The following is a 27,991-nucleotide window of genomic DNA, read 5'->3' on the forward strand; positions in this document are numbered from 1 at the left end:
TGAGCAGCCAGTGAAGCATCCAGCCTGCCGAACAAGCTTGCATTTAGGGTCAGGAACTGGTCTGACAAGAGAATGGCAATCCTGCCTTTAAACCGTCACTAGGACTGTACGGCTGATGATGAACCTACCAGAGCTCCGGGCTCAAAGGCTGAACACTGAGCAAGAGAATGTGAAGACATATTTCAGGTAATTCCCTCTCTGTGTATGGCAATAGGGGATGAGGTTTGGGGGGAGGCAGAGGAGGGAGGAGAGGAGAGAAAGGAGGAGGGGAGGGGAGAGCTGTGTATGTAGGGGGGCTTTGTAGCCTTCTTTCTCTACCTCTGCTTCTTCCACTCTGCATTCTATCCTGCTAAGAAGGCAGCGGGTTCATCAGCAGTCTGTCCGTGAGGGCGAGATGGAAATGGATGCCTGCATCAGATGGGCTGAGCATGTATCTGTATGATCATACCCACCCCCCCCCCCCCCACCCCCTCTGCATCACAGCATCTCTGTATGCACTCCCTTGTGTCTCACAAATAGCATCTTTATTGATGGGGAGGTGTGAGAATCAATGGTGGTGTTTGTGCAGGCCCTGTGTGTGTGTGTGTGTGTGTGTGTGTGTGTGTGTGTGTGTGTGTGTGTGTGTGTGTGTGTGTGTGTGTGTGTGTGTGTGTGTGTGTGTGTGTGTGTGTGTGTCACTCCTGGAGAAATGCAGCAGCTGCAGTAGCAACACTGGAACAAACAAGAACCAATGCTATTTTGGGTCTGTAGACCCGAGGCTGACGGATGGATCAGAGCTGTATATGCCGAGGAAAAAAAAGGGGTGGGGGGTGTTTAATATGCTGATGGATGCTCTTTTGTTATCTCTGCACTGCCTCACTTATGGCCTTTCTAGGGAGTGTTTCATCCAAAGACGGCTTTTATTTCCATGTATGTCTTTCAATGCGAGAGCGCAGAGACGTGCCTCTGTCTCTCGGCCTAGACATGGATGTGTAGCAGTTTCATGGCGGCTGTAGTGACAGGGAGATATACAACATCTGGTCACCTGACTTCATTGGGGAGCGGGGAGTGGGGGCGGGGGCCGGTCCTGTGAAAGCTGAGCTATTCTTCCTCGGATTCTTCCACAGCCGTCGCCGCTGGTGGAGGAGGATGGAGGGAAGGATTGGCTACAGTGGTGTGAATGTGTGTCTCCTCGTCACCTCTCCTCTTTAGACGCGTCACAGCTCAGATCTCCGAGGGAGTGCAGTCATCCTCCGGGAGGAACAGGGCCTGATGGGAGACCTGTTGTGTGACTGTCGTGTGAAAGAGGGATGTTAGGGAGTCCTGTCAGTGATGGAGGTAGGGGGAATTGGGGGATGGGATGCTGAAGGTACTACTCCCTTTGAACATTGGCTTGGTATATTGATATAGATGAATGGCATGCCCTCCCATTCATCACTAATGTGTCCATGACTGCACTCGATTCACTGTGTCCTCTTTTATGTGTTTTTTTTAAGTTGACTGACATTTATTTAATAATCTACTTGGGAAAATATTTGGGAAATGTGTCAATGGTTTGTCCCAGTACCGCACATTGCACTGGGCTTTGCAGAAGACACCAGGCCTACAGTAGCAATATAACACAGACACTCATGCCATGATATACGAGGTGTTTATACATCCTGCTGGTAGACTGATCTGTGAAACCGCTGCTGGGTAATTCGCCGCCGCTCTAGGTCTTAGACGCTATGCTTCACTTGCCACAAGCATTATATATTCATCACACCTTCATCTACACATGTCTGTTCCACGCAGATGGACGGCTAATAGCCCTGTATTTTTTGGTCGACATTGCTGCGGGTAGACCTGCTTACCATCAGGTGGGATTATTCACCCGGGCTTTTGTCTCTGTGTGGCTTACTGGCACCTCATGAACATTTTATATTTGCAAAGAAAAGCCCACGGACATAAGCTGTTGCTCGTGAGGAGTTGCTGATGTGTCAGGTCTGATCTAACGTGCGTGCGTGCGCGCTGTTGTACTAAAAATAAAAAATAAACACCCTAAAGCTTACTGTATATAGTGTAAACAGATGGTATGCAGGCAAAATGGAAGCTTATTGTGGCTTGGTTTTTGTGCAAACGCTTTCACTGCTGACCATGCTGATCCATTTGCACTAAACTAATGTTGTTCTTCTATGAATAATATTCCTATTGAACATACAGTACTTATATTTCCCAATTTGAAGAAGGTAAACGTGGAGAAGGTTTTATACATTTTATAGAAATGATTGAAAACAGATTCAAAATCCACCTTGCTTTTTAAGTATGCAGTAAAGAAATATTCTTTTGGTCTCACTAAGGAAACATTGGCTTAAACATTTGACTTCATTTAATGGTTTATTTATTGAAGCTTAGTTTATCAGCCAGATGTTTTGTGCTTTACTTCCAACCAGGGCCTTTTCATCTCTTAGCCACTTGGATACATTATGTTTCATTATTACCTTCATTGGTTTTTGTTTTTAATATGATCGTCCGCGCATTGTGACCGATAATAAATTGGTTAATATATTAATGCTGTCTTGTTATCAACAATGCAATGAAAACTTGCGCAATAAGCACTTTTCAAAAGCCGATTGGTTAGTATAAAGACAATACTAGTGAAAAACTTCAATGTAACTGTTTTTTTTATTGTTTTATGTTCAGGTAAATATTTAATTAGTTTAATAAAGATTGTTGGCTAAATAGGCCTTTTTTCCTATCTGTATTCAACAAGCAATTGATTGTATTTTAGCACTAAAAAGCAGAAAGACATAGCTGATCAATATTTGTATTAATTGCATAAATTCCTTTTAATCATGCATATAATCTGCTTCCAAATATTAAAATAAATGGTCCCACAACTTTATTCAACATTAAAACCAAATGGTACGATTTAAAACTTTATTAAAAAGTATTTCATCCTCTAATTTTCCACCATATGTTCCAGCACGGCTCCATGACTATTAGTGTGCAGTTCTGGGCTTCCCCTAGTTTTCCACTGGCCGGTGTAACCCAACACACTCAGCTTCTCTTACCTCACCTCCGCTAACAAAAGCAGTCGACACAGAACCTCATCTCGGCTTGCTCACTGGGCTGCCTGAAATATGATAGTGTCGGACCCACAGCCAGTACAAGTCGGCCTCCATCTGCTGAGGACTCATGAGTTACGCTGCTATTGTTCGGGGCACTGAGTTACCGTTTAGGACTTTTGTTGACAGTTTATACATGTGGCCTCATGTGGGGGTGTTTGCGTGTGTTTAAGGGCAGAGCTGTCTAAAGCAGAGCAGTCGTCTTATGGTAGGTGTGTCAGAGCTACAGTCTGTGTGTTGTGGATTAGCATGTAGGATTGGAAGCCATCTGGCCATTTTGTCTCAGAAAGGGAGGGGGGTAAGTTAGAGAGATAGATGGAGAGAGACAGGGCGAGAGAAAGAGACAGAGGAAACACTCACACACTGACACATTGACACAGCTCCCTCCGTAATCTCCCTACTTGATGTCTGTTGCTACTTAGAATAGTGTGTTAGTAGTCTGTGTGTGTGTGCCCATGTGTGTGTGTCCCTCAGTTCAGTTCAAAGATAGTCCTCTCGTGACTTTCCCTGACGTATCAAACTCAAATGGCAAATAGGGCTTCAGAGTCAGAGAAATTATGTCGCGTGAGGATTGGAGATCCTGGAAAGTAAGGTGTTGGTGTTGAAGACTTTACAGTAAGATGAGGCAATGAGGGTAGACGTTCCAGATGGAGAGAGACTTGGAGAAGAAAAGGATGAAATGTTGCAGAGGAGGAAACAGGTGGAGGAGGTTTAAGAGATTAGCTAGTTTCACTGGGTCAAGAGTCTGCAGGGAGTTGCATAGGGGTAACCGTTGATGAACGGGCTAGATAATGCAACATGTTGGAGGACATCAAGTAGGAAGGATTTGAAGAGATTCCCTCAAACGAAGAAAAACAATTTGGGACTGCGACTGATATTAACTCTTATTTGGGCGCTATGTAAAAATGCAATATATATCAATTTCTGCAGTTTTTAAACAAACTTGTGTCCTGACTTGGTTAGGTAAAGGCAAATATTGCGGTTGTGCAATATCATCACTATGTTAGTGTCGTTACCTCAGAACAAATACATATATTCTGGTTTCACACAGATCATGAACAGCATTCCCCTGGGTGAAAGTGTTTTGGTTTTGTATCCACCCTGCCACCTGTCTTCCTCGTTCCGCTGACTTTCTTTATAGTTCCTGGTTCACAATTATGCAAATATTGATTTTGTTGGACATAAGAATGACAACCAGAGCAGCCAGATATCTTCACATGCTATAATATCTGGAGAGACTTGCTGGGTTTGAACTCTCAACTGGAGTTCAAACCCAGCAAGTCTAGATTTGTCAATGACCAGCTGTGCTCATAATATTCACCAAAAGTCCAAGCACAGTTTTAGTGATGCAATATGGCAACGTTGTTATGATGACGACCATGTTCCTGGCTGTGTAACTCTAGAAGGAAAGGGAATCATTTGTCTGTCACACATCAAATAACACCTCTGAAGTGAGGAGCATCTAGAGCCTTGCAGTCACACTGTGTCTTCGCCTCTCGATGAGGATGTACATATCTCTCCCAGCTGCATGGAGGTGCAACTACTGTGTGTGTGGCAGCACAATGCCTTTCACTGTATTCACTTGTCCACACAAATATTAATCCTGTGGCAGAGTTTGTCTATGCAAAGTCATAACCCGGCTATTTGACAGGGGAGACGTTAACAAAATGAAATGCCTGTTTAGTAATGAAACAACAGCTAGTCTATATAATGTGCATTAGTTGTTAGATATACTGTAGAGACACATTGAAGAACATTAAACTTTATGTATCCAAACAATATATTAACTGACCTTGCATGAATACAGACCATAGCAATGAGCGCAGCAGAGACAGCATGTAGATATCCACAGTTTTCTCTTCCCATGTTCCCTTACAACGGGTGCTGTGACTCAGAGCAGGTGCACCAGCTGGCATTGCAGGAGGGCATCCACTCCCATCTCTGCCTCCAGCTGGCACTCCAACATGCCCACCCATGCCACACTAATGCAAATAAAGAGCACACACACTTTGGTTCCTTAAAGCGGACAATAGGGGATGTGCAGCCTTACCTGGGCAAGGTGCTTATATTATTGTCAGGCACAAACTTAATCCAACTTAAATCTTCTATAAGGATCGAAGTAGCCAGGGCTGTTTCAGTTTAAATGGAACCAAAATCACCCAAATGCCTGTCTCAATTGCTGACATATTTCAGTTTTGGGCATCTCTGTGGCCTTGTTGTTCAAGAGGCATGAACAGCAGTGTCTGTTTCCTGTCTTAAGTCTTCACAACGGCAACTTTCTAATACAAATACATCGTGGTGACATAAACAACCAGGAGCCAACAGCAGCAAAACATTTTGAACACAAGGTTTAAAGTAGAATAACAATAAGACCCTCAAATGTGATTCAAATAAAGCATGTGCCGTGCCCTTAAACTCTAAAGCTATCATAGTGTACTAGTGTGATTAATTGGCTCTGTCAGGCAGGAAGTTCTCATCAGAATAAAGTAAGAGGTAGAGAAAAATGCTTTTCTTTCAGGAAGGAATAATGTCTCAAAACGTACAACCAGTAAGAAGTCTAATTTGATCGACTTTTTTAATAGCTTTTGTCTACTCGACAAGACGAGTGGTCATATTTTTAAACAGATGCTGGTTGTCCATTTTCATAGTTCTCCTTCGGACTGAATGAACGGCACCACTTTATTTTTTTATGTAACGCATCCATAGAGAGAGCAGCTCAAACTGTCAGAGCACGATGCGCTGCAGATTTGTCAGCTGTGATTCTTCAGGGGTTTTTCATGATCTAAATGTAACGTTGTTTACCTCTGCCGCCAACATTTCAGTAAAAAGCCAATTAAATTACCTCGGAAAGAAGCTGCAGAAACGATTATTTTGAGATGTTGACATAAAAATCTGTTGAAAACTGCAAGACAGCTATAAGACATTGAGTTTAAGTGTGTGTGCAAACAAATGCATGTGTGTGTGTATCAGAGAGCAGTAAAGGGGCAGGTTCACACAAACTGAATATTAAAAGATCCTCCCTAGCTGGTGTGTATTAAAATAAGGGTCATGATGGATTGTCGGCTGTCGTGAATAAATGGGAATTGAGTTTATACTTCCATATTTCTTTCTGCTTGCTGTCGAATATATCTAATGTTTTCCCATAGCCTGTGACCAGTTATGGTGTGGAGGGACCACTGAATATTTAGGGTGCGATATATGAGTTATATCACCATGCTTTTTTTCAACTTCGTATTGAGATGAATGACATGCTATGAATGACAGCTGCTGATTAGCAACTAAGTGTTGAATTTTAACACCCAAACACATTTGCATTGCAGCATTTTAATACTGTGTCACTTTGAATACGGGTAAAACAACATCCAACAACTTTAATATGTTGTGGATTTAGTAGTAAAGAATAGGATTTGCAATAAAACTAATTAAGTTCATTCATGGCTGTCTGAACCAGTTTCATTGCTGTTCAGTTTGAGTTGCATGGAAACAGCACAGTAATATAATATATATATAGGTTGAAAAAGTGTGCATAAGCTATAATAAGACTGGATTATCTGGAGTGTATCATACAACCCATTAATAAAAACAATGAAGTGAAACAAGAGCAGCCCGAGCTAATGGATAATAATAGATCTTTGTTTACTGATTAGAGATGTGTATGCACTGTGCTGTGTGTAGTGTTTGTTGTCATGTTCTGCCTTCATGAAAACAATCCTGATTCCGGTATATATATTTGACAGTTTTCCGGATCTCTGAGGGATGTAATGTGGGAGGTCAGTGTGAATGGACGAAGAGGAACCATCGCTTCCCTTTAGGTTTGCTTTTGATATTGTGTAATCATGCTCTAGTTAGCATATTATGAGCGGGTAGGAGCCTTTTAAACCCACACGATTAAAAGATGTTCCTGTTCAACATTTCCATGGCTTTCCCCCACGGGATGTGTAGCAGCTAAAAATAGAAATTGGTGCTTTTTTTTATTTATTCCAGAAATAAAACACAAATCTTCTGCTGTGATGCAAATTGAGAAACATTGAAGAAAGCAATGTCACACTCTTGACAAATGACACTGAATCAGTATCAATGGATGCGAAAGGAACATTTCTCCTTATAGTGAACAATACAAGATTGACGCCGAGCTGTTGGGCTGAGGATAAACTCACCCCTGTCTCACCTGCCACCTGTTGTAAGCAGACTGATGGGACGGCTGTGTCGTGTCCCTTTCATGAACTGTCGACAGCTGTATGCAAAGTGTCAGAGGAGGACCAAACCGGGGAGGTGGAGCCCCTTCAGACAAAAGCTGATGTGTCAAACATTTTTATTTCACAGTAACCAAGACACAGACATCCATTGCATGAAGCAGCAGCCATCTGTTCTTTGAGGTTTTGGTCATTTACTCATTTAAGATGTCCACTCGACATATTGGGAATTAAACAAAAAGATATACCTTGCCCGATAAATACATCGCATTTATGTTGCACTTTAAATATAGTAACCTATTATTCTGTCTGTATTTGGTATGATATGCTAACCCCTAACCCTAACCCTAACTCTGGCTAATCAAAAAGAGCCCTTGCTGTCGGGCCTTGTCTGATTGGTCGGAATCTGCATGCATGCCACTGAGTTTCTTTGCACTAGGTCTACCGTACTACTCTGCGTGGTATAAGCAGGAAATTGTCACAAGATAAGAGCGAACTGAAGTGTGAACACCAAGGAGCAAATAAAAAAGAAGGTCAGCCATCTGACAATAGTGTGGATGCAGGAGAGACGATGATGCAAAATCACAAATACTTTGCAATTCTGATACAAGAGCTTTTATTTATCAGTGTCCTAACATCCTCACTAATATCACTGCTTCTCCCTCTCATCCTGCACTCGGCTAACTGTTTCTCCTTGTCTCAAGCCATTGTCTTTAGCTAATCTTATTCATAAAGCGACAATCCTCCAGGGTCTGAAAAGTAAAGCCAATGCAGAAATGCGCTCAACTTGAACTCTGTTTAGTGGCTAAAGGGAAGTCTGAGAAAATGACCCTAATTTTGCTCGAATTTGTACCTCCGTGAACATTGAAAACTTTAGTTTATTGTCTTAATCACTACTTTCAAGTCTTCTTCAATACATCATGATATTTATTTTTGCATAATGATCCCATTTAGAGCTAAATACACCGTGAAGCAGGGTATGCTTTGTTGTTTCCAGTTCATTAAAGTAATTGTAGTTGTTTAAAAAAGTCTTGCTCAGCTCTTGTGTTATTTCTGGTTTGACTATAGTTCATAAACCAACAGGTCAAAGTGTCTACCTCCACTTCTTATATAAAGTTTAGGATATTTACCATCACTCTACAAGACAGCGAATAAGCATATCCTCCAAAATGTCAGAATACTCCTTTTAGACTTAAAATCCAAACCCCGGGCAACATCTTTAATATTGGGGAGTTCTGCAAAAGCCTGGATAACATTAATCTGTTCCAGGTCTGTGACTTCCTGGACCTCTGATACGCATCCAATATAACACAAGCCCCAGATTGACTGGAGTCAAACCCCTGAAGAGGTAATGAATCCTCATGAAAGTATCCATTTAATAACATGAGGTGTTATGTAAAATGGTGTTCCTCAGACTTAACATTTCGATGAAGAAAAAATGGGATTAGATAATCAGATTTCCTTGCTGATGCCGGGGCATGAGGTTTTGATCTTGTGACCATAAATTCTGACCCCTTTTGAAATGGTGTCCTCTTAAACATAATTGAACAATAACACCAGTCTTCCTCCCCCAACCTCATTTAAAATTAAAGGGGGGATGTCATCTGCACCATGTGTGTTTTGTTCTGACCTTGAACGCCCGACCATGTGAGGGAGGAGTGATTGTGCAGTAAAATGTTGACATCTGTGTGTCGTCAGCTACCGGTGCTATAATGTCTGGGTGAAGTGTCTGTGTTATATGACGGGTGTCAGGTTTCTCCTGTGTGTGTGTGGACAGCACCAAAAATAAAGGAAATAATAATGTCTTCTGCCGAGTGCCCCTCCTTCCTCCTTATCCTTTGAACGTCCTCTAGCTGTCCATCCCATCCAAGTAATCAGCATCCTTCAAAGAAGCACGGCAAAAGCTAAAGCCAAGTCAAACCGAGAGTGTGTCCTAATCACGGGCATGAAGAGCCGGGCTTACGGAGCCCTCCCCCCACTGCGGGGGCCATTACTGGGCAGCCATGGGCTCAAGATTAGAGCCTCTTCCTGCGTTAGCCATTCAAAATCTGCATTAATTTTTGAAAGAGCAAAAGAAAATGCTTGCTCTTCATGGATAGATTAATATTTGATGGCAGAGGAATGTGAAGACATCGGCAGTAATACGTGAGTGAGCCGGTGTGTCTGTGGTGGCTCTGTGTGTTGACGTTTATAGGTATCTCTGTCAAAAAGCAAGCAGTATGAGGTTTGGGGTTACAATGTGTGACCATGTTGTGAATCTGTGCTAACGCGTATTTTGGACCCAAATAGGTCTCTTAGTGATTCTGGTGATCCCGCGCTTCTGAAATACTCCAGCTTTAGAGTTGATTTATGATGTTTAGAGACGGGCCTATGTCTGCTTGAGAAATAAGAGCTTCTTGTTTCAGGGACAGGGCACTCACTGAATGCCTGTCTGTCCGTCAGTAAGTCTGCACAGTAAATAGGTCAGTTTTTTATGGGAGTGAAGAACCAAGTAATGTCTGGGCCTCTATGAATCTGCCGTCTCGAACTGCCTGCTGCTCTGCAGAGCTGCTGCTGCAGGTGATCCAGCCTGATCACAGCAGTGACCACCACAGCTTGTAATATATAAAATAGTCAAATCATTTCTTCATCCGACACAAATTCTCGCTTCTCACTTCCTGATATAGAAATGACCAGTCAGACACTGAATATTTAGTTTTTCAGCTACATAATTCATCCACACGGCTCTCCGAAGGCAGACTGGAATCATCATGTTTATGAGGCTTCACCTTTACTGTTTTAGGTAAGTCTGTGTTGCAAAGAGAGCATATATTATTCACCCTAGAAAATCAAATGTTATTTTGAAACACCACGTCCTGTTACCTCGTCATCATTTGTTGTCGCAGCAGCAGCAATTGATTTTCCTCCTCTGTGTTTGCTGACCTGATTGATTAGATCCCAGTTGCTGTTGTCAGGTCTTGCTTTGACACGTGCGTACAGTGTGCTTTCACTTCTGTGCGTGACTGTATAAAAGTGTTGAAAGCATTATTTTATAGGCTTAGAAGAGGCATGATTCACAGCTGTGTGTGTGTGTGTGTGTGTGTGTGTGTGTGTGTGTGTGTGTGTGTGTGTGTGTGTGTGTGTGTGTGTGTGTGTGTGTGTGTGTGTGTGTGTGTGTGTGTGTGTGTGTGTGTGTGTGTGTGTGTGTGTGTGTGTGTGTGTGTGTGTGTGTGTAAAACAAACGGGAGACAAGGGAAATAATGTATGTGATAATTGTAGTCAGTATTTCCTCAAATTGCGAAACTCTTTTTTTATGATCTTTTCTTTAATTACATTTTTCTTTTAATGAACGTTGCTCTGCATTTCTTTGTTAAAAAAATATGCTATTTAAATAAAGTTTAGTACATTTATAATTATACTAAAAAAAGCATACAGACATTTCACTGGTAGGCAATAGTCCCGACAGCCCTCCATGTTTTAATGTCATGTGACTTCCATGATGTCTTCCTCCCTGCAGCTCTGTTCTCATGATGTTGCCAGGTCCCTGCAAACATTGCGACGTTACTTTGTAAACAGCCGTTTCACTGGGTTTTGTTGTTAGTGACACACCTAACCTCCAGTCTAAGAAACCTGTTTGCTGCCGTTGTCTGGACTCTCACCTGGAACTGGTCCAACACGAAAAGAAACTGCCAGTAGAGTCACCCCCACTCACCACCATTGTAAATACAGCAGGAACATAATCACATCTCGTACCTTCAGATCATAACATGTGTCGCCGTTTGTTATTTGAAATGAGTTTATGCCCTCCAACTGAGGATCAATGTGTCACCTTTAATTGTTCCTCAGTATGTCACCTTGTCATGCATCTGTCTTTGGAAGTTCACACTTTCACTTGTTCAGTGTGCAGCTTGTGTCCACCACGTGTTGAATTAAAATCCATCCACAGCAACCTCTGATATTAAAAGTCCTGCAAAGTACTGACTAAATATCAAATTATTCTCTGCACTGACCATAGAAGTTTCTTCCTATTTAAATAAATACACTGCCGTTCCTTCAACACACTTGCCTTGCGGTGAGGCGACATCATTATTCTCATCAGACCATCAGGGGAACAGAAATCAGCGTTCAGTTCATTAAGAAACATCCAGATTGTGTTGCAAGTCTTTTATCTCAAACCAGGTTCTGACTTAGTTCACATCATAAGTATTGGCAGCTATTTTGTAGTCTTGTTTATGTGAAAAATCATTAGCATAATTACATAATCACACATTAATAGTTAATGTCATCCAGGGGGATAATATCTGTAGATGAGAAACTGGTACGCCCTTATTTTGAAATTGCCAACTCACAAAAAACACAAGGGTTGAATGGGTATCAAACACTGGTCTGTGTATTTATGACATCGATATCAGATCGTGGTGTCTTTGTGAAAACAGTAAAACATTGTAGTGTTGTTGAAAGAGTTTACAAAATATAATTAGTGATGAAACTTATGATATATCACCGCAGCTCTTATGGAGTTAGGGTTGAATTTCACTGATTAGATCAAGTTTTGGAACATAAACCTGGCTTTATCGAGTAGGAATTAAGGAAATTCTCTGACATATTGTTGGTTTATAAACTGGTGTCAAGTCAGAAGTCTCAAATTAGATAGAAATTCAGGTAATAATAAGTCGTACATTTCTGTTTGTCCTATCAAAGCAAGACAGGACACACTACTGACAAATAAGACTCAGAAGAAGAAATATGCTGTTACTAGAGGCTGATTTAATCACAAGTCCTTATTATCAATAATACATTATATTTCAACTCTAATACCTTGATTCAAAAACAGATATTTTGTGAATTTAACGAGCAGATTTTGTCTCGCACAGGGAGATAGTTATATAAAGCTATAAAAGCCATGTGTAATTTGTCAGAGGCAGCGAGCGCCGTGTACGAGCCGAGGATGGTCTTTGTTTGCTAATGTAGGTCTCCACTGAGGGGGCGGCTGCATGGCCCGCTTTCTGGGACAGTTGTGCTGCACATCACATGATGGGCTTGGCCTCGGGGTGAGTCAGTGAAGGAGTTTTAAGATGGATAGATGGAAGATGAGAGGATGAGTGATGGGGACGTTTACTCTTGCCAGTTTCTCTTAGAATCATCTCCTGGTTTTCACTTCTGAACAGACCCAGTGGACATCTAGAGTTTTCTAAATCTAAATGATATCGTAATCTGTTCAAAGTGTAAGACATGTTAGCCAGGGTCACTCAGACAAACCAACAAAAACTACTACTATTTAATATCTCAAGGTTTTTGGACAAGGTCGAGGTTTTCTGCCACGTTTTAAGAATATGATTTCAAAAGAGGAAAAACAATTTTATTTTGTGTGCTAAACATCACCCAACATGCCCCGGTTGCTTCAGTCCACCTTGATATTTACAAAAGCACTTTCTCCCTTGATATATTTGTTTACTTAAATTCAAGGTTGTGTTCAGAGCATCCGGAGAGATTTTGTAACCTCCACAGTCGTCACTATCAATCAGGATTCTTTATTTTTCTGACCTCTTTCTTTCACAGGACATTGTGAGTGCTTCTAAAGATGTCTGATAGTGTTGATATTGAAGAGAAACCACCAGCCCCCCCCTTGAGAATGAACAGTAGTTCCCGAGACTCTTCACTGAATCACGCCACTAAACCGCTTCCAATGGCTCCTGAAGAGAAAAACAAGAAAGTCCGCCTGCGCTCCATCTTCCCCGGGGGAGACAAGAGTGAGTATCCTCCCCCGCAAGTCACCCTCATGCCCTGCCTGGCAGTGATGCACAAAATGTGCAAGCATATTAACATACTAGAAATCAGCCTGTAATCAATCTTTGCTTACTTCCTGTAGCGAACAAGAAGAAGGAGAAGGAACGTCCTGAGATTTCCCTGCCCTCAGACTTTGAACACACCATTCATGTCGGCTTTGATGCTATAACCGGAGAATTCACAGTGAGTGTCTCTCTTTCACCTGACTATAAAATCCTCCCGTCTGAGAGTCGCAGGCAAGCATTTCTAAAAACACAACTCCCTGAAGTGATAAAGTCAAATAATGATTTATTTTCCTCCACATACATTTGTTAAAACTAGTGACTTGAATAACAATTGCTCCCTCTGCCCCATCAGGGGAAAGCTGCTCCGGAATAATTCAGAGTTTATTGGTAAATTACATTTTAGCTGCAGTTTCTGTTAGCTGTAGATGATTTATTATTACCTGGATATGTAATGACACAGTGGTACCTTCGTCCTTAATGATCTGTTTATTATTCTTTACGCTGAATTTGTTGACGTTTCATCCGGTTTTATTTAAAGTATTTTTCTTCTTCATACTAAACACCAACAACTACCTATCTCTATAAGTAATATGTAAGGACTATTGTACTCAGAGGGATCTGTTTTAAACAAATCTTCAATGCAACAACCCTAAAACAAATCTCCCACAGCTTTTAGTGTTTACTTTTTGATTCCACAGAGATGTTTATTCAGCGTTTCAGAATCAGTTTACAAATCCTTTATTAGGCGTTAGGGGTTAGTGTTAGAGCAAAAGTGGCATAGCAGGTTAAAAAAAAAGGACACAGAATAAGCTAACATTTATGTATAGAAGAAAAGCACACAATAGTTATAGTAGAATAAAAATAGTAAGGTATAATAAGACAACAAAGTAGGTAAGTGCACATCCATGGCTAAAACTGATGATCAGCAACTTTGGAACTTAGTGTAACTTTATAAAAGAAATTAAAAACAATATGTCTTTCACATAAAGGTGAGTATGCTGATTAACTATTAAAGAAAAGTGTCTATGTCGCATATTTATTGCACAATCTCAACAGTCTGTATAGTGCTTGAATTATATTGTATCACATATATTATACCATGCATATTGTAGCTTTGATTTAATAGTTTTCTTCTTATATAAATATTGTTTTGTATGTATAATTCTTAGTGGTACATTTTTGCTGACTTTAGAAATGATAACCATGTTTAGTTAAGTCATTTATTTTGGTTATGGAAATAATAGCATTATTAAGGAACCGTAATTCAACACCAAGACTATTCTAAAACACAAAGGTTGTGTTTGTTGTCGGACTGACAGGAATAATAATTTTTAGTAAAAGAACTGAGAAAAAATGCAAAACTTAAAACAACTTTTACATTCAGGAGCAGCGTTCTGTGTTCTGCTCCATTTGACTCCGACTCATCCGTGACATCAGTCCCAAAAAGTTCCGTGTTCATTTGATACGCTGTTTGCTTATGACACACAGCACCCTATTAAGACAGTTTAAACCACAGCTCTTTGATTCCACTTTGTGGGAGGATACACTAAATCAATGTTGATAAGCTGCTTCCCTTCTGTTTCCACAGATGTGTGTAAAACATCCACAAGTTTACAAAGATAACATGAATGAAACCCATTGTTCGTTTTCAGCCAGTGGGCATTAAAACAGACGGGCTATAAAAAGAGAGAGGAAAAGCTTTCAAAGATAATTGCGACTCGATGGGGAATACACTTTCGTATTGAGGGTTAAATGAAAAGATAAAGACTACATTTTAATTACGAATGAAGCTACAGCCAGTTAGCTTAGCATTAAAAAGCACAGTTTAACCATGGTTTACCACGGCTTCAAGTCTTTTGCTAAACTAAAAGAGTTTAAGAATAAGCTCATTTTCCAGAAATGACATATAATTCCTTTAATTGATGGTTCTACTTATGGCTTCAGATAGTAGCTCCAAGAAAACTCAGACATATAGCATATAGAGATACATCAAGTAAATCTTGAGATCCTATAAAAGGGGACTGAGTTGTTGGAAACTGTTGAAATGTCAACAGTTTCTTGCTATGATTGAAGGCCTTTTAACATCCCACATCTATCTGTATATAGTTGTTAAAATGTTAGAACTAACATCTGACCTCTGTCTAATGGTGCAGGGTATCCCGGAGCAATGGGCCCGGCTGCTGCAGACCTCGAACATCACCAAACTGGAGCAGAAGAAAAACCCGCAGGCTGTGCTGGACGTCCTGAAGTTCTACGACTCCAAAGAGACCGTCAACAACCAGAAGTACATGAGCTTCACATCGGGAGGTAAGCAGCTTAAAAAAACCCGATAAAATAAAAAAACAACACCAGTTTAAATTATAAATGTCTAATACAAAATATTCAAATCATTTCTCTTGTTTCAGACAAGTCGGCACACGGGTACATCGCAGCAAACACTCTGGTGAGTTTTTTCATATATAAGCTTAGTTGGTAAGTGTTGGTTTTAACCCTAAATAATGCATTTGATTCCTGTAGCTTGAAATCTGACAATTTGCATGTCAGTAAATAACAATCAAACCACAATTTAACGCTCAGTTTTAAAGGAATCTAAACGTGTTAATTAAAGAGTTCCCTTTAGAGAAGGGAGGTTACTCTCTCTGTTTTATTGCTGCACTGCATATCTCTCTCTCCCTAGACTTTCTGGGAGTACAAATCATCGCAATCGGTGCACAATCTCTGCCACATTTTATTGGAAAACTCAAAGATATACTTCTTTATGATTCTCATTCATCTACTGTTTAATAATTTAACAGGTAAGTTGCGTTATTATGTGGCTTTAATTCAGCGCCTCTTTGTGATCTCCAAATATACCACGCAGTAATTCTGTCTTTACTGCTCTCTGGGATGTTCTGGGATATACCGTGTTACTCTCCAGAACGCTTATTCCTGCCTCTAATGGGGAAAATGTGTGCACTCCTCTCTAGAGGCTTACTGCCCTCACTATGCGGCATAATTCCCTGAATTTTATTTTCATGCAAGCCCATGATTCTGCAGAAAACAGCGACTGCTGCGACAGCCACAGCGGCCCATTGTTGATTTTTCCAATCTACTCGACTCTACTTTGAAATACCCATACACAAGCTCCACTGGAGGCTCAGCTGCATGTAGAAGGCCTCCTGCTGTGCTGACCTCATTCCTGGCTCGGACCAGAGTAATCTATGCTTTGAATGCCTCGGCCTGTACACACTCACCCGGTAAAAGAAGTGGGATCCAAGTCTGTTCAGTGGGACTCGCTGCCCCCAGGCAAACTACAATGGGATCACTTAATGCAGGCCTATTGCTGAAAAGAGCTTTTCCACAGTGAAGGCCGAGTGGGTGTGGCAGTGATTCTGAAAGGTTGGTCGAGCCCACTGAGGGCATTTGAGAGCATCTCAGCCTTGGACTGTCACTGCGCTCCTCAGCCTGCAGAGGTGACTCAGCTCTTGGCATCAGTGCCACAGATTTCTTTGTTCCGCACTGTCTGAAAAAACAGGAGAGCTGCCTATATTTGTACAGGCAAACTGTCATTTTTCCGAGAGAAACAGTAACCCAGCAGGAGCTACCTGATGCTCTCTGTCAGATGATTTGAACTCCAGGTAAATATTTGAGAGCTAATGTATGTGTTCTGGTCGTCTGCTACAGTCAACCCTGCAGTTTTCTCATCTTGTCATTAAATATTATATAAGACATAGAACATCATTGAGTCAGATGGAAAAGAGACTACTATCCACTATATTAAGATCTCTTCTTTAACTTCTTTGAGCATCATTTTAAGCCAGTCGCTCATTTTGTAGGCCGATCAGAAGCCTCACCTTGACCTTAGCGCGGCCTACAATCTTTAATTGTGCATAATGGCGCAGGGAACGCTGAGCTGCATCCTAATACAAGCGCCCGGTCAAGTTGTAATTACATTTTAGATTCCAGGATCTCATTATGACTCTACATCCTGAGCCTCATTTCCATTCTGACATGCTAAACAGTGTCCTCAGTGTCCACCTCTAGCCATAAGACATTAGACTTTTAGCAGGACACAAACATTTCCTTTTATCATACACAGAAATTAGGATGAAATTGGTCTTGGTGTTTGTGCCTAACATGTGAGGAGTGTCTTCTGTTTAGCCATCAGTTCAGACATCTTTCATTTCATACGAGTCCTACTATCACCCAGGAAGCCCCGAGAGTCAGACCACCAGACTTATCTGTCAACAACACAGACAAGTGACAGTTTGATTATCAGAGAGTTCACAAAGACCTCAGAATCCAGCATGGCTGCTCATTCAAGATATATAAATGTTTGTGATGGATCTTAATTGAAACACTTCATGCAGTTTAAGTGCCAAACCTGCCTGCTATAGTAAACAAAGGAGCCGTTGGAGAATGATAGGTGTTGGTCACTTAATTATGTTGGAGTATCAAGTCACTATGATGTTTGCCATTTGTCAGATCCAGTTGTTGTTAGTTCAGTCAGGTCTAACAGCCCCAAAGCTCTGTCATTGTTGGTCCTAAAAAAAGCAAATGTATACGAAATAAATACCACAACATTGTGTTTAATAAAAAAGCATCCCTGTGATTTAGTGTGAAATGAACTTAGAGTTGTTCAAGTCAAGCTAAGTGATGGTTTTCCAACGAAGCAAATTGGACAAAGTTGAAAAAAGAGCTGTTCCTTAATTAACTGCATATTGCGGAGTTATGTGTTTCATGTGTAGCAGACAATAATTGTGGTTTCTAATCAGTTTCCCCTTTTAAGATGTCAACAGGAGCTTTTAATTCAGGTAACAGAACGGGACAGGTGCACAAACAGAAATGGAGATTAGTCTCGATCAATGAGAAACATTGCATTGCCCGGTGGCACATTGTGTCTCCCTCCTGTCCTCTTCTCACGCTGGGTTTCAGGAGGACAATTTAGAAGCGTAGTCCATCCCTCAGTAGCGGAAAAACCCCTGCCCTCCCCCACCCTCCCCTGAAGTCCCCTTACTCTCAAACAGTGTGTGGGTTTGTTTTGAGTAAACCCTCCCATTTTCAACCCTCACATTCAGAACCGGCTGCTGTCATCTGGGCCTCCTGTCAGCCTTAGAACCTGCAGCGCATTATTTGACAAGGTAACTCCTCCATATTACTTTCCACATAATGTATCTCTGCATTGGCCTTCAAGCTAAATTTGATCTTCTAATTTTGATTATTCCAACTGAAAAAACACATACAAATATTTGATTTTAGACTGTATTGAAATTCTTCGGGGGGTGTGATTGGATTAGTTTTGATGTTACTGATGTATTTATTATCTTCCACAAGAGCACCTCTTATCTTTTTCTTTCCTAACGGACCATCTCTGAAATGGCAGGGCAGGGGCGCATGCCACAGAGGGTTGTGATGACTTTCAAACTGCATGTATGAGCTCATATTCCTTAAAGTTTCCAATAATGTACCTCCATCACCATCGTAGACATTACCGCATGGCTCTGCAAAAAAAAAAAGGCTCTGCTTACATTTAGAAAGACACTCTTTCCTGCACTGCAGTCTCGGCCTTCCTCAGAGCGGTTCAGAGGCCCAGTGTGTTTGAATGTTGAATGGAGGACTGGGACTTTCCTTCAGACCGACCCTCTCCCTTTAATCACCAGAACTAAGCTGCACTGCTTCATTTATGCATGACGAGACTGGAAATGGATGAAATGTTTCCACTCCATAAGAGGATGATGATCCAGTGCTAGCAGGCTTTGGCTGGGGGGGGAAGGGGGGACTAAAAGCTGCGCATTAGCCATAATAAATATGCCTGAAGCTTTTTAATCAGACTTGTTAAAAGGTATCTACCGTATGAAGAGGACGTCCACAGCTCATCACCACATTGCACCTGTACTGCGATGTGGCGGCATGTTTCTGCTGGGTTTCGTTGGTGGCACACCTGACCTAATAACCGCACTGGATTCATCTCACACTTTAAATGCTTACCCCTGTAGCTCTCATTATAATCCTTATACTACCTTTATTATAAACACAACTAATCCTGTGAATTTAACCCCATTCATTTTCTTTATTCCACAAAAAGTCTGTTGTATCTGTTTACGTTGATCCCATGAACTAAGTAGCATCATCCTCTTTGATTTACTTGTTGATTCCATCTGAACCTGTAAAATAAAGTCACCTTCACTACAGCTTGTGTGTGAGACAATATTTATCTTGAAACTCACATGGCCAGGAACTCGGTTTACCGCCGGTGTGGAGTTTGCAGACTTTTCACCCCGATAAACTGTTTGAATATCCGGATCAGCGAGTGCTCTGAATGCTTTGAGGGCGCATGCATCCCGACTGACTTACATCTCTACCCTCCAGGGTGCCAAAACATCATCGTCAGAGCCCCCAATCGCTCCACCTGTGTCAGAAGAAGACGATGAGGAAGAAGAGGAAGAGGAGGAGGAGGAGGAAGAGGAGGACGATGACGACGAACTACCCCCGGTCATCGCACCTCGGCCCGAGCACACCAAATCTGTGAGTTCGTACGGCGTGCTGAGGCGGAATCCTTCTGCTGCAAATCCAAAATCTCCCCTCTTGATTTCTGTGACTCTCCTCTCCTCGCAGATCTACACGCGCTCCGTCCTGGAGCCCAAGCCCCCGACCCCTGTGAAGGAGGTGGTGACTCCACCTGAGTCCCAGGTCCAGCCAGATAACACGTCCAACACAATGTACCGCCACACCGACCGCCAGAGGAAGAAGTCCAAAATGACAGATGAGGAGATTCTGGAGAGACTCAGTATGTGTTTCTTTATGTGGACCTTTCCTGGTTCTAATCATTATACCCTCTTTACTGATGATGACTATAGTAAATATGTTTGTAAAAGCACAAATAGTCAACCCCACAATATTTGATATTGAGGTATTTGGTACACTTTTTCCTTGTCGCACAGCCCCAGTAGAAGTCCTAAACCCTCAGATTTTTTTAAACTAATGGATATCACAGAGTCATAAAAATATAGAGATCTTCCAAAATGTAAGAATATGATGTTCTTTGACTCTCAGTAGCTGCTATTATTTTGTGTATTAATATTTTCTATTAAGAAAATAGCGTCAGAGAACTGTCAACACCCAATTTGGGCATTGATAATGGCCTTCCTTCAAAGCGCTACCCCCTCTTTACTGACACTTCAGCCCTAGTTACCGACAAGCACCGCTAAGTACAAATGCATGTACTTACAAGACAGCGTATTTCTGAATCAGAAAGGCAGAGAAGTTCTGTGGTTATGTTTTCTGTGTGTATATGTGTGTTCCTCACATGACTGCATGCGCCTCCACAAGCTCAATCCTCCTAAATCTGCCCTCTCTCTGACTCAGGGAGTATTGTGAGCGTGGGGGATCCCAAAAAGAAGTACACACGCTTCGAGAAAATAGGACAGGGGTAAGTCAATCTGCATTAATAAACCAGTCGTCACAGTTATTGAAATTTCAGGAGCAGTCAGTCTCTCTAGAAGAGCTATTGGCCACTCCAGTGAGGCAGAGGGGGACAAATATGTAGAGGACGAATAAGAGCTGTGTCCTGACAAGGCCATGGGACAGATACAAACTGTGTGGTTGTTATCTATTTCCATACTTGATCAGGAAGCTCCTATCTGAAACAAAGAGATTACTGTCCATTTGTTCTCTGCCGGGTCATCTTTAACTAATTATTAGGCGGTCAGGAAGTGTGGACCATTATTCATAGCTTCTGACAGTGCACAGGTTTAGCTGGCAGCAAAAGAAAGAAGAAAAACCAGAAGCCTGAATCCACAGCTGAAAGTTTTTAGTATCATGAGTTAAACTTCCTAATAAGGACAGAGCGGCTGCATACCTTTCAGTTGACCAGCTATTGGAAGCTGTGCATTATGCTCATCACTGCTTAGGTAACTCCAGAGTGCCTCTGTTTTTATGGTAAAATGAGAACATGCAGTATATTGATGAAGAGCCAAAACAACTATTAAATACTTGGCCTGATTTCCTTAGTGCAAGGGTATAGCAAACCCATTTCATTTTGGATTTCTGGATCACAGAACGGAAATATAAGTCCTCATTCATCTCAGCATTTGCCCTTAGTTTCTCAAACGGCCTTTTCTACTTATTACGAATTTTAGGCCATAATCACAACTTCAAGTTTATAAATGATATGAATTGTAAAGGCACAAAGCTGTAGTCGTACCAACGTGATAACTTTTCTCCTTAATATAATATTTATAACATATTTAATTTAAGCTTTACATGCGTGGTCTGACTTTTGAAAAGAGGTGTGTTAACTTCAATTGGTCTTCATCAGGTTAGTATAGACATTAAGGGACAATGCACAATGACGGGGAACATATTCAGCATATGGTCTCTTGAATTCTAAATTGTAAATATGTTACAACACTATTGAGTTTTATTTAGAACGGTGTTATATGTTGTGATTATTATTCTCATAGCAGTTTTGAAACAGTCTGACATCTTTAACGCGATTCTGCTCTTGTTCATCACCAGAGCGTCCGGCACCGTGTACACTGCCATCGACATAGCAACTGGCCAAGAGGTAAGGCAGCTCCCCTGTTGATTTTAGAAACGCTCGCTCGCTGTATATTATTTCTTTTTCCTCACTAATCCATCAGGCTTTATCTTGTTCTGAGCCACAAATTCCTTGTCTGTTTTCTCAGGTGGCCATCAAGCAGATGAACCTGCAGCAGCAGCCCAAGAAAGAGCTGATCATCAATGAGATCCTGGTGATGAGGGAAAACAAAAACTCCAATATAGTGAACTACCTGGACAGGTCAGTTTTCACATGCAGTGATTATAAGTCTGAGCTCAAGGCCCATTTATGGTTATTTTTCACCTCAAATATAGAATCTGAAGGCCATCACATTTGCCAAGTTGCTTTTTCCTTAAACTGCAGTCCAAAACCCGAATATTCTTTTATTTTCTGAGGGAAAAGCAGCAAGTCCTCATATTTGAGGAGCTGGAACCAGAAAATGTTTGGCTTTTTTGCTTGACAGAGGGAAATTAATTCACCATTAATTGTTGCTGTGAATGACTTTTCTCTCACATGACATGCACAGGTTAGTATTGCTTTTGCAGAATATGTCAAATGTAATATTTATTGTTATTTTAAAAATAGTCTAAGGTTACAATAACTAATCTAGTGCAGTGACACGAGTCTGATTTGGCAAAAGCAACTGGTTTGTGGTCATTTATGAGATAAGATGTACTTTATTGAACTGGTAGATTTTTACAGTGCAGCAGCATAAAACCAAACAAAAACAAGGCATTGCACATAATTAGAAATGTAGCAGTAGTAATTAAAAAAAGTAGACACTAAAGGATCCTCTAAGCCTGTTTTTCATGATCAGTTTTCCTCCTCTTCACATCCTTCTTCCCCGTCCTTTAATGGTGGTCAGCATTGATCATTTTGCACATGACTGCCACCTGCTGTTTTAAAACACAGAGAACAATTTGACTGAATAACCGCTGAAGTTTATATCGTTGTTTTAAGCATCTGCTCCTCTCGGCTCTGATTTCATTATGTTGGTGTTTCTGCTGCTGGTCACAGCTGGCAGTACCATGCTTGATCACCTACTGTGTGTTGTAATTGACTCTGCATCATGAAGCTCACTGTACACCTTTCATTTTAAATATGCAACAGCTGCTCTGCGCTCCTCTTCTTGGGAGGTTTTCTGCCTATGTCACTGAGTATTACAACAGATGATTAAAGCAACAACTGAACTGAAACCCCCAACATGAAATGTGTGTGACTCTAAAACTGCAATTTTCTTTCTGGCTTTTTTTTCAGTTACCTGGTAGGAGATGAGCTATGGGTGGTGATGGAGTATTTGGCCGGTGGCTCGCTGACAGATGTAGTGACTGAGACCTGCATGGACGAGGGCCAGATAGCTGCAGTCTGCAGAGAGGTAAGGAGCCAAGTTTAGGCATCAGCAATACTGTGGCTACGCTGCCGACCCTTACATTTAATGTACATTTAAACCCCAGCCCGGAGATACACACAAAATGTGTGTGTAGCACAGGCTTCATTGGAATTGGAATATCTGATTTAAACAAATGTTGCCTCCCTCTTCAGTGTCTGCAAGCTCTGGATTTCCTACACTCCAACCAGGTGATCCACAGAGATATAAAGAGTGACAACATCCTCTTGGGAATGGACGGATCCGTCAAGCTCAGTAAGTCTTTTATTCCAAACATATATTGTATTTGTATTTTTTAGTGTGGTAGATAAAAGCAGCATGTTGAAGATTAGTGTGTTCAATTAAATACAATTCAAAGAAGCCCTATTTTTAGCTTTTGGGGTTTTTCCATTCCCTGTAGTTTGTTATTTAGGTTTGTGTGCATGTTAAGGGTCTGCAAAGGCTGAAATCCCAAAGTTCCCTACAGAGGGAGTTCCGTAACATAATTACATCACTATGTATTCAGGATTCTATTGGCTAGTGCTCCGACGCATTGTGCATGAGTGATAGGCTAAGGGGCGGGACATCTCTAAGCTGTTGACCAATCACAACAGAGCCAATCAGAGCAGACTGGGCTCTGGTTTCAGACAGAGGGTGAAAAGAGGTGCTGCAGCACAGGCAGTATGAGAAACAGGAAGAACTTTTTGAACATTAAAGCATGGAGACATGTCCCAGTAGGCACTAAATGCAAATTTGAACCTGAAATGAAGCACAATATGTCCTCTGCAAAGTAAATCTGTTATTTATTTGATAAAGCAAACAAAGAACATGAAACATCACGGCACCTCTCTATTCCTCTGCAGCCGACTTCGGCTTCTGTGCTCAGATCACTCCAGAGCAGAACAAGCGCAGCACGATGGTGGGAACGCCCTACTGGATGGCACCGGAGGTGGTGACTCGAAGGCTTATGGCCCGAAAGTGGATATCTGGTCTCTGGGAATCATGGCGATAGAGATGGTGGAGGGGGAGCCGCCCTACCTGAATGAGAATCCACTCAGGGTAAGACATAAAGTGCAGCCACAACACGGGACGCAGGATGTTCGCTCCCCGAGGGTCATACAGTATGCATGGATATCAAATATTTAGATTTCTTCTTTACTTCCTATGGGTCTCATTTGATGGTCTGCCTGACCTCTTCCTTCTTCCCAGGCGCTGTACCTGATAGCTACCAACGGGACTCCAGAGCTGCAGAACCCGGAGAGGCTCTCCTCCGTGTTCAGAGACTTCCTCAACCGCTGTTTGGAGATGGATGTGGACCGCAGAGGCTCTGCCAAGGAGCTGCTCCAGGTACAACTTGGACCGTTTGAGCACCAAGCATTGTTGATGTAAACACAGTCACCTCCAGAGATAAAGGGAAAACATTTTTAATTTAAGAAATGTAACGAAGTTCATGGGAGCTACGGGTCGCCTCTGTTCTAGTGAATAACAAAGCAGCTAGCTGATGCAGATTTAGAGCTCTGTTTTTCAACTCTCTTATGTTGCGAGGATGTCGAATGATCAGTAAAAATCAAGTGTTTATAATTCCTAAACATCTCTCTTTTGATCAATATATAAATCTTTTTTTCTTTGTCCTCTGCAGCATTCCTTCCTCAAGCTGGCGAAGCCTCTGTCCAGCCTGACGCCTCTGATTGTAGCTGCGAAGGAAGCCATAAAGAACAGCAGTCGCTAGTGCGTGCCCTCAGTCCCCACCCGAGGCTGGAGCCCTGCCTGTGATGTGTGCGTTTCATGGGGGCAGGGGCTTGGTGTGTATGGGCGGTGGGTGACGTGAGAGCACAAGGAGGGGGTTTTGTGTGACTTACCGTGACAGCACAAGGACAAAAGACCCCCAGGCCTCAGACGTAGGACGGACATATGGCCTTGCAGCCACTCAGCCCAATGCTGCTGAAAAGACCTTGCCTCCTTGTTTACTTCTCCAGCACTCTGTACATGTAGAGCAGTCCATCACAAGAGTGTGTGTGTGTGTGTGTGTGTGTGTGTGTGTGTGTGTGTGTGTGTGTGTGTGTGTGTGTGTGTGTGTGTGTGTGTGTGTGTGTGTGTGTGAGTGCGAGAGTGCGTGTGTGTGTGTTTTCTGTGTGTGTGTGCACATCTGTTTGTGTCATATGACTTGTTTGGCAGCACTTGCTCCTCAAATCCAAGATAATGCGGTGAAAAAATCACAAAGAACGGAGACTGGGAAACTGACAAAACTGAAGAGCCTGTGATATATCTTCCCTGCCCGGCTGTAGGCTTGGTTTTCCTTCCTTCCATGGAGCACAATCAGGCCACACTCGCACCTGCAGTGGCCATCTGATGTGAGAAAGTGACTCCGGACCCGACCTTTGCCTGCATGACTACGGCTCTGAAACACTGCTCCTCCTCTGCAGATTGTAACATCTCGAGGTGGCGTACTTATGTGTGTGTTTGTGTGTGTGAGTGTGTGTAGGGGTGCAGCTACAGGGGAATAAGTCAGGTATAATTTCACATGACCTATGCCAGCTTTAAACATCCTTCATTAATCCGCTTCATATCAGTGAACAGATACGGGTCCCGTATTTTATTTAAGCCAAATTATGTCAGTCAATCTGTCTTAAAGAGTGCAGGTTATCTGCAGTTAATTTGCTTATTTCTCTCTACATAATGGTTTGCCTGCTTAAAACATCCAAATTAACACATTTGTGACTGAACTGTAGATATCACAGGTACAAATATTTATACATATGTGCTTTATTATCAATTTCAAGTGTTGTGATGTAGTTAGAGACACAGTTTGAATCAACATTAGGTACTGAACATGCAGAAATGATCAGAATTAATATAAAATAATGTCATTACTAATGCAGTAGTTTCATAAGCGCATAGTGTACATAAACTGTAGCATTCATAGTGTGCACACATCACAAATAGGATTATCCATATAGCTATTCAGTGGCTTACTGTGACAGGCTTTGGGGAGATATTTCAAGATCTATGTTAATTGAGCCAATCTGTGTATTACATTTGACAATAAGCTATATAATAGGAATCAAAGACTCAACATAAATGAGACACGTTTTTATTTAAATATCTATACTAAAGGTGCTTGCATACAGTGAACCAGCCTTTATAATTACATGTTTTTTTACAACAGTGGCAAACAGAAGGCCGTGTAATTATTTACCTACAGTGAGTTGAAGGTCTTATGCCGCCTCTTCTCACAGTTTCCCACAGTGCCCCACGCATCCCTGTGACCTTAAACCTTAAACAGGAAAGATGCCGCTTGACAACTAAATAATGCAAAGATAATACTCTGAATATATGGAATATTCAATCCAAAATGTTAGTCGGAGTAACAAGACGTGAAGGTAGAAAAACACTGATTCCGTAACTTGTTCTCCCATTTGGAAAATTACTTTTTAGTCGTCTTACTATCCAACATTACAGAATACAATACGCAACTGTGACCGTACATGATGAGGTCGATGCCTATCTGTTCTGGTTAAACATTAATGTCTAATGAGGAAACAGGAAACCACTGTCCTCCTTGCCCACCTGCCCCCTCCCTGTCCTCTCATCCTGGTATTCAGGCTGCTCATTCAGTGTCCTTCTGTCTTTTAATGGTGTCTTATGTGTGTGTCTGTCATATGATCTGTACGTGGGCTTTTGGCGGATCAAAGAAGGGGAATGTTATCCACTGAGCAAAGGAGGGAGTGGAGTGGATGCCATTTTATGATTGTACCTTATCCTAATGAGCGCTGAAAAACAGAAACCTAAGTAGAGGTTCATTTTGTTGCTAACATTCCTTCCATACTTGGTTAGCGTTTAATCTCATTCCTGTACAGAGGTTGTCTACATTGTGTCGGTATTTGGTAGCTTTCGTCAGGCGTTTCCCGTGTAGCATCCCTCTGTGTGTGTGAGTGTGTGTGTAAGAGGGGCTACCTCAATCTGCACTAGAAGATGCCTCACTCGTGTTGTCCACCTTGAGGTGCAGGGTAGCTGCTTAGTCATATTGTACCTCCATTATACAACAAGTGAACAGAAGGTGGAGTGATGTTAGCCAGGAGGATGCAACAGAATCCATGCATGTAAAACAAACTATACACTGTATCTCATCTTCAAATAGGTTAAGATTGTTAGGATATGTATGTATGTATGTAAATATGATGGGAAAACCCCCCTTTTTTCAGAATTATGTAACTTTAAATGACAATATTCAGGTTGCTCTATGGTATGTATCGATAAATGTTTTGCACCCTGAAAATCAGAAAAGAGAAAAATGAACACACACTCCGCAGCCCTGGATCCGGCTCTATGGGACAGGCCCACACAGTCTGTCGGTACCACTGCTGAGTGTTAGTACATGTGTGTGTGTGTGTGTGTGTGTGTGTGTGTGTGTGTGTGTGTGTGTGTGTGTGTGTGTGTGTGTGTGTGTGTGTGTGTGTGTGTGTGTGTGTGTGTGTGTGTGTGTGTGTGTGTGTGTGTCCGGTAGTTATGGCTGGACTGACAGGAAGCTTCGCCGGTCCCCGGGACATTTGGCCCCCTGCCCCCCATGTACAGGTCTGAACTATGAGCACAAGGTGAATTTCGGGACAAGAGACACCGCCGACATGCCCCTCTTCTGTGGTTGCTCCTGTACATTCCTATCTTCTGAATGTGTAAACCTGTACACGTGGTGTGAAAATTCCTCTATTAATGTGTATCAAGAGAATGGAACAAAGACAAAAAATGTTACTTTTTAAATTATTATCATCATTATTATTATTACTCTTATTATTGTCTAGCTTTGTAAAAACTGCTGATCCATCTGGCATACCTCAGCAGGCCGTTCCCCATCTTTGAAAAAGGATAAACAAGTGACGGGGAAATGAGGTTTTGGATAAACTATTTTTAATCGTGGTTGAAGCAATAGACTTTTTGAACTTTGAATTGTGCATGGCTGTGTCTTGAGTGTAAAAAAAACAAACTAAATATTGCAGTTTGGGAACTGGACTGAAATAAAAAGAGGAAGAAAAACCAGAGCT

General features: G+C 41.7%; 1 protein-coding gene across 1 annotated transcript; it reads left to right on the top strand.

Annotated features, from left to right (window-relative positions):
* On the top strand, window positions 1–27,986 carry LOC134872466 (serine/threonine-protein kinase PAK 3-like). The gene is given in 17 exon segments (XM_063895785.1): window positions 1–186; window positions 12,818–13,008; window positions 13,128–13,228; window positions 15,204–15,357; window positions 15,456–15,493; window positions 18,108–18,170; window positions 19,399–19,554; window positions 19,645–19,816; window positions 20,395–20,458; window positions 21,547–21,595; window positions 21,717–21,829; window positions 22,847–22,964; window positions 23,132–23,231; window positions 23,819–23,911; window positions 23,914–24,014; window positions 24,165–24,302; window positions 24,595–27,986. Coding segments are annotated over 16 exon segments (1,719 nt in total). The 5' UTR covers window positions 1–186; window positions 12,818–12,839; the 3' UTR covers window positions 24,685–27,986.
* Window positions 27,987–27,991: the final 5 nt, after the last annotated feature.

The sequence above is a fragment of the Eleginops maclovinus genome, chromosome 11 (genome assembly GCF_036324505.1).
Source record: "Eleginops maclovinus isolate JMC-PN-2008 ecotype Puerto Natales chromosome 11, JC_Emac_rtc_rv5, whole genome shotgun sequence".
In the NCBI taxonomy this organism is placed as follows: Eukaryota; Metazoa; Chordata; class Actinopteri; order Perciformes; family Eleginopidae; genus Eleginops; species Eleginops maclovinus.